Source organism: Apteryx mantelli, chromosome 2, assembly GCF_036417845.1.
Source record: "Apteryx mantelli isolate bAptMan1 chromosome 2, bAptMan1.hap1, whole genome shotgun sequence".
NCBI lineage: Eukaryota > Metazoa > Chordata > Aves > Apterygiformes > Apterygidae > Apteryx > Apteryx mantelli.
The window spans coordinates 31,389,272-31,403,177 of NC_089979.1; the positions used below are offsets into that span (position 1 = coordinate 31,389,272).

Genomic DNA, 13,906 nt, shown 5'->3' on the forward strand with positions numbered 1-13,906 from the left:
CTATCCATATAGATATACCTCCCCAAGCCTACCTAAGGGCCACTGAAGGAAAGAGTAATCTGCATGGTCTTTGGCTTAGTAGGCTCTTGGGGCACTGGTGGGGAAGGGAAATGGGGGGTATAAGGCTATATGAATATAAGCAGTAGAGCTACCTATTGTTTTGTGCTTCCTTCAGTAGAAACAGTATGCACCTTACTTGTCCGGATTACCTCTACCTTCCTTGTTCCTCCCAGAAATCACCTGCTAAGAAGCTAACTAATGCACTTAGCAAGTCTTTAAGCTGTGCTTCCAGCCGTGAACCTTTGCACCCAATGTTCCCTGACCAGCCTGAAAAACCTCTAAACCTGGCTCACATTGTGTAAGTATCTGTGTGCTGTAGAGAAAGCAAGCTTTGTTTGAGGTGTGGCTTACACCTAGTGTAGATAAGATAATGCTGAATAAAATGGAAGGCAGCTGTGTCAGATCAAGTTCAATGCATCACAAATGCAAATTCACTGATAGAGGTATTTGGTATAAAAGTGTTATTCTGTGTGACTTAACTTGAAAAGTTGGTGGAATATGTTCATATTACCTACACAAATACTGGGACACAATGTTTGTGTATTCCCATTCTCCTAGGAAGTGGAGAAGAAATGGCCCTGCAATTTCATATAGTTCCAGTATTTAGCACTTTGGGATGTATTCATGCTTAGGACATTTGTTTTGTCATCTCTCTAAACTTCAGTGTAACTCATGTATGTCTTACAATGAGGCACTAGAGAAAAGTGAAGCCTGACCAGTTTTCTTGAAATCGATGTCAGTTCTCACTGACTTAAGTGGAACTGTGATTTCACCTGGCCCTGAAGACTAGCTATGTGATTCTGCATAAGATTTGTGTCTTTAATTACAAAGCAATTTGAAAAGGTTCCTTTATCTTTACAGTTTGATGTCTTGGGGGAGCAAAAGCAGTGTTTGGTAAAGTAGTTTGTGTCATTAATTTTTCTCTGCAGGAATCAAGCAACGCAAAGCAGAGAGAAAATGTAATTGTGCAGGGTGGGGAAATCATCACTTCAGTTGTTTTTACTCTAAAGTGTGTCCACCATCTGTACGAGCAGTTGCTCAAATTTTCTCATCTATCAGTTTGTTACCTTTGTTCCTTGGTTCCTTAAAAGAAAAGAAAAAGTTGATTTTTCCTGAAATCTTTGGAAAATTTAAGACATCGGTAGGGAAAAAGTTTGGAAAAGTTTGAAAAATTTGGAAAAATTATTCCAAAAATACAAGCTTTCAAGTATTTCTCTTGAGACTGTTCTGTTATATTTCTTAAGAAAAGATCTTTCCTAACCACCTTCCTAAGGGCCCTGAATGAAGCCTTTCAGGTAACAGCCCTTATAGTTGTATTTGTGTGCTGTATATCTGAGTTACTGGATACTGAAACTATTCCCATCTGTAATTATTATATGTATTTACAATTGTCAGTACTGAACATTTTTATGTAGCATCTTTAAGGATAAGTGCCCATGGGCCATTGTGGGCTGTATGACACATTGAGAATTCATCTAACCTACCTGACATTTTAAGGATAAATCATACTGATGGTCTTCCTTGCGTGGGATACGCATAATGGGACTTTTCCAAGGCAGAAAAGAGTGCTCTGCTTTTAAAATGTGAGGTGCCTCTGACAGAGATTTAATTCCAAGTCCTTGTTACACTGATAGTTAAAATCAATGTAGATCTTTATAGCAGTGTAATGGGGGCACATTGTTCTCTGGAATATTTCATTTAGAGATGGATTTGCTGAGATGCCGTGCTACTGAGCATGTTATAAAAGCCTAGCTCTGTTGGTGAGTCAGTGATAATTTCACAGGGCAGATTCTGGCCGTCCTTAAGAGAAATGGAAAGAGACAGGGAGCGTGAAGTTGAAACAGAAGCATCTGCTTCACGTTGCCTGGAGGCCTTCTAAGGCCTTGGTGTATGGCGACAGATAGCAGGTAGTAAAAACTGGGCTACTGCAAATGAAGGAAATGCATTTAGGCAAGGCAAGGCAAGGCAAGGCAAAGAGAAGGTACCATAGTTGAGTAGGATCTGTTCCAAATCTTTGCTGTGAAATTATCACCTTCCCTTCTTCCTAAATACACAGACATAATTTAGAGTGATTGAATGTGAGAATGAGTAACCATCTATTTTGTTTTGTGATATAGTTTCTCTTTATCAGTAGATTGAAAGCAATGTAACTATATTGTGTATAATGATACATGAGTGACAAACCAGTAGCTTGTGGTGGTAGCATGATCTACAGTGCAATTCACATGAATTAACTGAGGGGAAAGATATGCTACAGTACCTCATTGAGAATACCTTCTTGCTGATGTGATTTTTATTTTTAAATGTAATGGAATATAAGACGTGAGAAACAGCTCTGAGCAAGAATCCAGGCAAAAAGCTTTTATACATGCATTTAACAGAAGAATTCTGGCAACAAAATGGTATTCTTTTTTCAGTAGTTTCTACGTTAAATGAGGACAAATACTCTCTGCATTTCATACTGCCTTTCCTTTTCATTGTTCTTCCACCTTTGAGTGATAACATGCAGAAAGACTGCACAATTTTTCTGTTTTATGGGTGCCACAGAGAATTTTCAATTAAGTAAAAAACACATCTAAAGCACATTTGGAATGATGTAAGAAATAATTATCAGTGTGTGGTTAATCTGATGGAGGAACTTCTGAGGGGTCATTTTGCCTTTCTATAAAAAAGATTGGCAACAAAAAAGAAACACCAAGCTATACAGATGACAAATGACATTACTAGTGTGTCACAGAGGGATTTTTAAATGCATGCTGCACTGGCCTGTCTTTATTTCCATATAAGCCCATGGGACCATTATTTTTGGCATCAGTGTGAAGAGATTAGACCAGCATGGAGCACTTTGGAAATTTTGTTATTTAATTTGTTGTTTTAGTGTAAGTATGTGCTATGCTATAACATGCATTTATTACACAGCCTATTCAGTAAGTATGTTTTTAAGTATTTTCTGCCTCCTTGGGCAGAGTTGATTTGGTATCATAAGTTCATTTTCATCAGGAAGCTTAATCACTCACTTTCAGAAGTTAGGCTTAACCACTTCACTTCCAGAAGTTTAGAAATAAACTCCAGATGATATAGATTTATAGTCAATTGCTAAGAGTTTTCCTTTGGTTTACCATAAAGTCTGTTGTTCTTGTCTTTCCATGTCACATGTCAGATTTTATACTTGAATATCCATTTAATATTCAAGTTTAACATGAGGAATGTGATGGTGGACACCAGCCTTTAAGCAACTTGCCTTGGGAAAGCTCAGATTCATTTTAATAATAGTTTTCTTGACATAAGAATTGAAAAAAAAATGCTAATCACAAAATATTAGCAAAGCCTTAGAGTTTATAGGCATTTGTACAGAAGAGCAACTCTGCTCTTGTAAACAGCATCAATGACTTTTTATGCATAGACTCTCTTGTGCTTTTTGCAGAATCAGGGTTATAAGAATGAAGTATGTCCAGTGCCTTACTTTTACCACATACATTTTAAACTGACAATTTAATTAATGATCTCTTTTCCATTTCATTTTGGCTGCAAAAGAGATACTTGGTGAGTATTTTTCTTCTTTAGTACACTTGTTGGAGAAAAAAGCTTGAAAAAATCTATAATTTCATCATTATGAATCCCTAACTTTATCAGAGTCCAGACCCAAAGAAATAACTGCTTTTGAATACGGCAATGTAGTGAAAGGAAGGAGCTCTTTTGGGTGTTAGAAGCTCTCCCTTCCACCTATATTTTAGGATAGAGCTTAGAGAAGACAGGAACCTGAGAAGTGGATATGTGGTGATCTGCTGAGATTCATGGGCACAGTGTACCCCCTTCCCCCTCAGGCAACAGAGGTGAATCGGATACACACCAAACTGGAGCCCAAGCTGGTGTAGCCCCCACTAGGAACCACCACGATGGCAGACCCCCACCTCTGCACCCTTCCTGCCCCCTTGCTCTGGGAGTGCTACTCAGGGGCCAGCCTCTCCCCCCTTCTCCCGTTGCGGTCTAGGATTGCACAGCCCAGCATTGGACCCCTCTTCCAGAAACCCCAGCCTGTGCAGAATCAGTGACTGAATATATTCACTGAGCAGTGATTACACTATGAAAAGAAAAAAAGCAATATAATGGTAGTTGCATGTAGTTGGTATGAAATGTTGCTCCTAAATCAATTACCAGTTTACAATTCCCAGTCAGCAAAATACCAGTTGCTTACCAATTAAATAAGATCAGTTTCTAAATATTCCTTCGAAGTTTACTTTCAAATTTCTCTATATTTCAAGACTCATACCAAAGGGACCTTTCTATTTCTATTGGCACCCCGCTTGGCCTCATCCAAGTTTTTCCTAGTTCTGATGAACTGGTCCATGAAAAATAATATTACACACTTCTCTGTTAGGCCATAAGTACAGTGAGTCATCTGTTTCTCAGATCAGTGACCAACTATATCTGGAGTTTATTGTATGGTTCTGCAGACAGTGGGTTAGGTTAAAAGTATATTTTCTTATAATGGAACAACATGCAAAACCTTACATGTTTCTGTACCCCATTTTAAACTTCTTAAAATCAGTAGGATATTTTCATGCTGAGAAATCACTTTGGAATTGTCAGAGAAGACATTCATGTTTTTTTCTAACAGATACAAATTAAGAAAGGAAATAATGTACTAATAGCTCACTTTTATGCAGAACTGGCTTTCTTAATATCTTATACAGAGTTCGGATGACTGATTGTCCTGCAATATCAGAGCACAGTGAATTTTCTGGAGATGGCTACTATATTTTGATTTGCACATTTGCAGAATTCAAAAAGCAAAATAGTTCTTTCACAGAGCTTAAAGGAGATAATAACCAACTTGAAACCTAGGGAATCTACAGTCTGAATTATATATGGCTTCAGGTTCAGTTTATACCCAGTTGAAATCCCTGTGATTCTAATATTGTATTTTTCTGTTTTTTCCAAAATGTGTGTATTTTTTTGCCCAGTGTTGCATAAGAAGTCCATTTAGAAGAGAAAATTTCTCTTTGATGGATACAGAAAAACAGATTATGCACAAAATGTTTTTTTAAACTAGAAGATAAAAAGGAAGCAGAGGAAAATATTCCTTCTCCTTTCATTTTTAGTAAGAGCAGGAAATAAAGAATGTAATAATAAAGCCATAAGTATTAATGTGTCCTTTCTAACTAGCTACGTATTTTAAATTTTGGTTTTGAGATGTTGAATACCAGTTGAAAAGCTTTAAAGTTAAACCAGTTTTATACTATACATAATTTATGGGGCACTCTAGGGTATGGGTACCCTGTGGTCACTGTGTGGATATGGAGGCACGGAGTTTAGTGCAGGTGATCATATGAAAAGCTGTGTAGTTCACTGGCAGTTACCCCTGCAAATCTCCATGCTGCCACAGCTAACCTACTATGCGTGCTCAGCCTAGCTAGTTGAAAGCAGTGACTGCACTATAGGCTGCAGGCTCTGGAAAGAAAAAATGGCATAGTAATTATTTTCCAAAATAAGAAAAAGGATCAAGCAAGTTACTTAAAATTCACCTCAGAATACACACAAACATTATTTCCTTCCAGAACGAAGTAACAGTGTGTTTTTGTTGACTTCTGGTTAAAAATACCACATCTTTAGTTTGGAACTATTGCTATTTAAAGCAGAAGATGCCAATACTAAATCACTGTAAACAAGATCATTTAGTTCTCTGTAAATACTGTTGCTGGTACAAAATTAATACAATTGGATATTTTACATTCTTCTAGGCCCCCCCGACCTGTAACCAGCATGAACGATACACTCTTCTCCCACTCTGTTCCCTCAGGAAGTCCTTTTGCAAACCGAAGGTGAGTTCTTATCCTAACTTGTATTAAACCACTATACGAGGAAGGTGGAGGTTTCTATTTTAAATTCCCTTTTTCCCCAGAACAGTAACACCCAATTAACAGAATTTGAGCAGAGAAATGCATCAGTCATTTTGGACAGATACCCAGATATCAGCTCCAGATTGCTTGATGGGGACCTGGAGTTAGGACACCCCAAAGTCCACCACAGAGCATAGAGCTTCAGTTCTTATTTGAACCGCTAAGTCTCATTAAAGGTGCTCAGGTGCAACCTAGGCACCCTCCAACAGGGGCTGAAAATGGGCTGTTGGTGACAAGCCATTTTGCAGATGTAGCAGCGCTGTAGGAGTAGAAACTGGGTCCTGCATGACATTGCCTACTGGGAATGCCTACATCAGGCATGGCAGTACCATGCAGAGATACCTCTGCAAGCTCTGAACAGGCTCACTCGCCCACCAGAAGCAATACAGGCTCAGTAACTTATTGGCCCACATTAGTGAACCTCTGTATCTCAGCAGAGTTTATTATCCTGTTCACTAATGCAGCCATGTGACTTTCAGTGCCTGAGCTAGCTCAGCCATCACAGCATAGCACTACTTTGTGTCCTGTACATGCACCTAGTGAGTAGAAAGAGTAGCTTGCCACCTGGGAGAGTATGAGCCAAAGTTTAGGTCATGTCACAAGTGGAAATGAATTACATATATCACTGAAACTATTTGGAGGATGCAGAAGAAAAAATCCCTTTGACATATATTGCATGTCCAAATCTGTATAATTTATATTTCCAATATGTGCCTCCTGATTAAATAAATATGGCCATAACAGCTGGTATGTGATCTGTAGAGCATAGAACAGAGAAAATGTGTTCATTGATGCTGAAGATAAATTTGGCAATCACTAAGAAGGGCTTAGAATGGGACCCCCAGGAACAGCCATCCCTAACCTGGAGAATGATTCAAATTCAGTCCTGAATTTTGTAGCATAATCTAGTGTCATAGATTCATTTCAACTACTAAATAAAAATCCCTTAATAATAAGTTTTGAAGTCTTCATATGAAATGTATTCATCCTGCAGACCAATTTTGAGAAGTGCCAGTGTACTTGTTTGCTATCCTGAGAGGTATCGGTATGTTCCTTGTAAGACCATGTTACAGTTTTCTCAAATGCAATAAAATTGCAATAGCATTAGTGCTGACTCTTCCCTTTTCTGGCCCAGTGATTTAGTTTCAACCCTTATTGCTACTTGGCAAATAAGATAACCTCAGACACTGCAAATTCATTCAGCCAATGGATTTTTCCATCCAGCAAGCATTTTAAGATAGCAAGACTTCCTTACTCCTGTTAAACCAGAGTTCTATTAAAGACTACAAGAGAGAAAGAATAGTCTTGGAGTATGGTGACCCTTCAGGAAACAAAGCAGATAAGAGTGGTCAGAAACAAAGAAAAGGTTTCCCTTTCCCAAAGAAAAGGTGCTTGCAGCTGAGTATGTACATTCTGGCTCACAGCCAAAATATGCGTGTAGCATTCACTAACTGTTTTACCCCATCTATGTAAGCCTACCAGTGCACATAGATGAGAAGATGGCAGAAAAATAACTTCTTGCTTCATTGAGAAAGATGAGCAATATGTCTTCTTTGAGTGCATTTTATCGCTTGGTTCTTGCTGTATGTGTCCATGCTTCAGTGTTCCCAAATAATCCAACACAATCTCTGGGTATGCATGGCTATTTTTAACACCAAAAACAAATCCACAGGGTGCCACACTGCAATATCTTCTAAAGAGTGGAAGTGTTTTACTACTACTTTGATTTATGAACTGTGTTACTGGGGGTAATAAACTCTTATTGTTATCATAGTGCACCTTGCTGCTGGGTATGTCTACAATGCCTGTTGAAGGCCAACCCCAAAGCAGCCCCCAAAACCAGATCGGCAGTCTGTATAGACAGTGAGACTGGCAAATTTATTTCTATTGTTGTAGTATACAGGATTCCATGTGCCAGAGCCAACCAGGATAACCTGTCTGGGGTGCCTCCAAGACAGGTCATTAAGAGCAATGTTGACATAGCTGTTATTTCTGTTTGTCCCAAGAAGTCCCTGTGCTAATTCAGAGAAAAGTTTGCTTTACCATTTAGGTTAGGCACCTACAGTAAGGTTTACAGTAGTATCTACCATGCTACTTGTTTTGTTTTACATATGAAAAATTCCTGACTATTTTACTTCTGTGTTCTTTAACAATTCAAGGTACTGTCTTTAACTGTCAGGATTAAATGTATATAATTCCTGGGCCACTAGAATTCCTTTTCTCGTAGAACAAGGACTGATTGATGGAGAATCCCCTAAAAGCAGGAGACATTAAAAAAAAACTCAGACCACAGATAGCCAGACTTCCTTATATGTGTGCAGCATAACATCCTTATAGCGCAAAAAGTTTCCATAATGCTGTGGTCAGTTCTGACGTTTTTTAGTCAGTACAGTACCCTGATATGTAAAACAATACTTTATATTAAAAGCTATTTTAACTTTTGCTTCATCAACCTAGTGGGATTTTAAGTGCATCACAAATTGTTCTCATTACTTTTATTTTGAATGCTTATAAATTTAAATACATTTTTTTAATTAAAAAGAAAAAAAGCCAAATCTGTATTCTTTCACTGTGATTAGAAATTGCATTTATTGTACTGAATGCAGTTTGAACAGGCTACTCTCTGTGTATATTTTCAGGGGTATTAACAAGGTTTCATTGTTTGACTCATTCAGGTTACTTGGGGGTATAAATGTAGCCAGTCCTGTGGCTGATGAGCATTCTCTTATAAAGCTGTATGTAAATCAGCTTCACAACAATTCACGGTCAGTATGAGAGCACTAACCCACTAATTGCTGTAGTTCTGTAGCTCATGCACTACATCATTAGCAATTCCACTAAATTACTAAGCATATTCTTAAAGGAGGCTCTGGTGGGCTAGAGGATTTCTGTGGCTTTAATTAATCTTTTGATTGGGCTTCCTGCTGGCTGTGGGCTTTGCCAACTTTTCTTGCTTTTGCACAGCACAAATCTTTTATTTTACCCTTTCACTTAGGATTACAGGTAATATTGTGTATCTGGAGGAAGCTGGAAGCATTTTTTCTTGAAAACCAAAAAGTGCACCTTTCTGTTTTCATCTTCAGTGTATGACTTTACTGTTCCATTCTTAACAGAGGTATGAAAGAGACTCTCACGGTAATTTGGAAGCCATTCCCAGTCTCACAGCCTGCTGGTTCATCTTTTTCCACGGTGCTTGCTGCTGCTGATTACCATTCTGCAGTTAGCTCTGCTTGCCAACAGCCTTCCCAAGACCGCTTTGCTTTGCTTTTCAAAATGGCCACAGATACAACTAAATCCTACTGAAGCTGATGAAGGCTTCCTGTTAACTTAGAGAATTTGGGATTTGGTTGTCACACCCTTTTCCCAGCATTCTCTCTCATCTCAGTGATCTAAAGGAAGCGCTTATTTCTTTTTGCATAAAAGACATGTGCAGTAGAATGAGAACAGCTCCCCAGTTTTTTTCTGTGGAGTATAATGACCTTTTTTTCTTTTTTTGATTAGTCCTTGAACATTAACTACAATTTAGTAAGAAAGTACAGAGACCAAGGTACTTTTCTCCTAAATACCAACTTCTTCAATCTGTATTAGGCTAATAATAAAATCTTCATTCATTCTTTTAGGTTTTACTATTATTATTGCCCTGGGAAAATCAGGCCTCATTAGTGGAAGCTCATTCTATCATACATCATAGAAATAGACTTTGACAGCTCTGTTTGCAGTTCTGCTGATTTTATATTAAATGCTCCATGATTCATATTATGATAAAAATTGTACAAACTGAGAGTAAACTGTCTAGCTGAACATAATCAACACTAAAAGCTCTGTTGGCTCTGTTTTTCACTGCAGACAATGTGTTGTAATCTAGTCCAGAGGTTCCAGATAGCTTTAAAGAAAGATTTTATGCAATTAGAAAGTTTATACAAAAGAGAATTGGCACAGAGTCATTTGCAGCATGCTCAAGGTATTTATTTCAGATAGTCGTGTTCACATAAGAACATGACCATTCACTAACCGTTTCCCCGTGCAGCAGGAGATGTTGAATTCAGCACACCAAGTCGTTTTGCTGCTGGAAATGAATATGTTATCATAAGTTCAGCAAAATATCATCTTTATTTCTGGATTCATGGGTAAAAAAGGAAATGAACTGAGAAGAAAAAGAATCTTATTAAAGAAAGATCTTTGATAACTAGTGAAATCGATGATGAATTGTAGGGAACAGCTGAAAGGAGATTGAACATAATATGTTATTTGCAGTTTAGCTGAGTTCAAAGCACCAATTTTGGGTAGGTGCACAATTATGCTAAAATTCAAAGGAGATCAGATCCAGTCTTTCCCTGAGATGCTTCTTAGTTTTTTCAAGCTACTTCAAAATTAAAGTCCCTTTAAAATTTCTCAGCTTGCTTTTCTTAGTTTGAGCCACCATGTCCGTAAGAGATCTTCTGCTAGTCGATTGCCATAGCAATTACAAATACCTTTCTTCTAAATGTAGACAGTGTACAAATTGATATCAACAATATGTTAGGCCTAGCTGATTCCTTTACTTCCCTCTGTATAGCTCAGGAACAACTTTAAAGTATTTATGTATATAGAAAATAAGAGACAAAAAAATCTGTGATCTTCTCCCTAATACCAAATCACTGTCATTTGCTGTGCTGGCAGTTTATATATGATTAAATCCACAAGTCCTGTACTTTTTTTTTACTGTAGCTAATACTCAGTTTTTAGTCTCGCTTGTTTTGTGATCTCTGTTTACCTAGAGGGCAGCAGAACAAGGGAATATTGCTACAGAGTAGGTAATGCCCTTCCAAGCCCAATGGACTGGATATGTTATATCGAAACAAGTAAATTGAGCATTGTAGAAACTGTTGTCCAGTCAAGAGAGAAAACTACACCCAACTGAATTAACATTTTTTTCCTTATTTGGATTCTTTTGTTCTCCAGGTGCAGTCTGTCAGGCTGCCTTTAAGCTACCCTAATAGTGGACACAATCTCTTTCTCTCTCTTCATAAGTCTCCTTTAAACTATCTAATTATAGGGCTTATGGTGGGATAAGATGAAACAACGGTTTTTACCTGCATTTTTCTAAGCCCCCTCCACAGCTAATAAATTTAGATCTTCTTAAGAAGGAATAAACTGGAATAAACAGAGTGATACAGCACATTCTGATTAACTTGAAATTACTTGTAAATCTGTGGTAGATAAAAAGAATGCATTACAGTATCAAATGCCCCAAACCAGTGAGAAATTGAGTCATAATTAATGCTGAGTCAGAGTATGGTGCCTTTTTTGACCTCCATGTAAAATCTAAAAAAATTTCAGTATTCTAAATGGGCATAGGGCACTGAGAGAGGTTAGGCCAAATTTTTGGACAACAGCTAGGTTTAGAGCAAAACATGATGGTTACTGCTGTTGTCCATGTTTCCATCTTTTAAGAGTATAGTATACTTGAATGGTGTGTTGTCTTTGTATGTTATTTTCAGAACAAGATGAGAATCCTCCTTATTTTACTGGCTAGTATTCTGCCTGCTAAAGGAAAGGTTTATCCATCTGATTGTTCAGCAGCTAGGTAGACTCTAAAGAGGGTACAACGTTTACATCTGTAGTTAGGTCTACATCTTTGCAGACATCTGCTCAGAACTGGCAGGTTTGTCTCTTATTTTGAATGGGAAATCATCCTTTGGCAGCTCATTTTAACAGGAGTATATCTTAAAAAGATATGTTGTAGTCAGTGGAGCCCAAATTCACTGTGGTCTAAAAATTTAAGACACTATCCAAAGCAATCTCTGAATCATTAGCTATAACTTGGGGAATTTATGGAGGGTGTAGGAGGTTGCAGAAGACCAAGAAGGACAAATGTAGATTCTTCAAAAGGAAGGAAGGTTAAAGGCGGAAACAGGGACAAAAATCTAAGGGATTATACAACTGGCAGCCTAACCTTGGTATCCAAAGATATTGAAATTATGAAACAATTAGTAAGCACCTGCAGGATAATAAGCCAAGGAGAAATAGCCAACATGGATTTGTCAAGAGCAAATTATGTCACACCAACCTAATTGCTTTCATTGACAGAATAACTAGTCCAGTGGGTAAAAAGGAAACAGCAGATGTGATATATCTTGACCTTAAAAAGACTTTTGATATAGTCCCAGAAGACACTTTCAGATGTGGAAATGTGGGCTAGGGGAAATTAGTATGAGGTCAATGAACAAGTGGTTGAAAATCAGTAATTAAATTTTCAGTAGTTGGCTGTCAGTCTAGGAGGATGTATCAGCTAGGATTGTTGAAGTCTATCCTAAGTCAAACACTATCCTGCATTTCTAGTAATGATCTAGATGGAGCAATAGAGTGAGTGTATGCAATTTGTAGATTATACAAAGGTTGAAAGAGTTATGGGAAGAAGTGCTTGGACAGTAGCTTCCAAATTTAAAAATGAGCTAAATTACAGTGCTGGTAATTGATCTCCAAATGATCTGAAATCAGTTAGAGAAAACTCAGTAATGACAAGTGAAAAGTGCTATAGTAAGGAAGCAAATAATCAAATGCACAGAGAAAAGATGGAGAGTGAATAAATGCATAGAAATATTGTAAAAAAGGACCTTGCAGTTGCGGTGAACCACAAATTAATTCAAGTCAGCAATATGATGGTTAGATTGAGTCTGATTCTGGGATGTCAGGTGAAAAGTCATTATCCCGCATTACACTGAAGAGGCATCTGCCTGGATCCAGCATAGGGCTCGGCCCTGGAACAAATATGCTGGCCAGCACGAGAGAGTCCAGAGGAGAGACCCAAACATCAAAAAACCTTAGACAACATTACTGCTTAGAAAAGGTTGAGCTATTTAAGTTTAATTAAACTACTAAGAAGGAAATGGAGGCAAGACACGATAACAGTTGTCCAAGAGGCAAAGTTTGCTTGCTTGTCCCCCCTACCCTACCTCATTTATTTCTGGAGCTTGGGGGAGGAGAGCTTACAGTTAGTAGGGCACCATCACACTGCAGTTTTTGAAAGCTAAGCACAAAATCTGCCCCAAGGTCTTCAGTCTCTGTTTTTGACAGAGATTTTGTCTTTACTTAAGAACTGAACACTGCATTTTTGGCTAATACGGCACACTGTACCCCTTTTCCTTCTGTAACTGGGAAGAAAACACAGTGAAAAATGTACCCTTCTAGATAGCCTGGAGCATGTTTATCTGTGTTTATATTGCTTCTAGAGAAGTACGACACAGATATAAATAGCATGGTGATGGACATAGAAATGGGGAGCAAACATTTTTTCTTGCTGTGAAGTATTGCATTTTATTCAGCTACCTTCCAGACTGAATATAAAGCAACAGGGTTGGGATTCTTAGGACACCCTTTGGGTTCAGTCCTCTTCAGAACTTGTCCAATAACCTGGACCTCTCAAAGAGAGAGGAATGGCACACACCTACTCCTAGTGAATTCTCTGTTTGTCCTACTAGTAAAATTTTTGGTCTTCAGTCCATCAGAAACACATCTGCTCAGATTTATCATGCATCACATTTGGGTAGCGTCATTCATATTTCTGGAGAAAAAAGCTCAGTGTAGCATCTGCCCATACACACACACACACGCACAAACATATACACACATATGAACGCACATCTGGATGCACAGGCGCATGCATGCTCACACACTGGTCATTTGATCAAAGCTATTTACAGTATCAGTAGCCATACCAAAAGATAAATGTGAATAATTTTAAAAAAGAAGAATGTGTTTGAAAAAGAAGAATATATTTTTTGTTTTGCATTGTCACTTTAAACCAAAAACGCTGTAGCAGGAAAGAAAAACTAACAATTTAATCTCTCCATTTTTAGCCACTTATCTTAAAAATTATTAAAATGAGTATTTTAACAGTGGGAAATACGCAGTTACTGCAATCCATTAAATATTGTAATTAGAAAAAAAGTTGACATTATGGAATC

The 13,906-nt window shown here is 37.9% G+C and overlaps 1 protein-coding gene across 2 annotated transcripts in view; it reads left to right on the top strand.

Moving 5' to 3' along the window:
- DTNA (dystrobrevin alpha) overlaps positions 1 to 13,906 on the top strand; it is a 92,135-nt gene that overhangs the window by 44,373 nt on the left and 33,856 nt on the right. For both annotated transcript variants that reach the window (XM_013954712.2, XM_067292318.1), the window contains exons 8-9: positions 234 to 358; positions 5,802 to 5,882. In XM_013954712.2, coding sequence (XP_013810166.1) covers positions 234 to 358; positions 5,802 to 5,882 — 206 coding nt within the window. The remainder of the gene's footprint in view (positions 1 to 233; positions 359 to 5,801; positions 5,883 to 13,906) is intronic.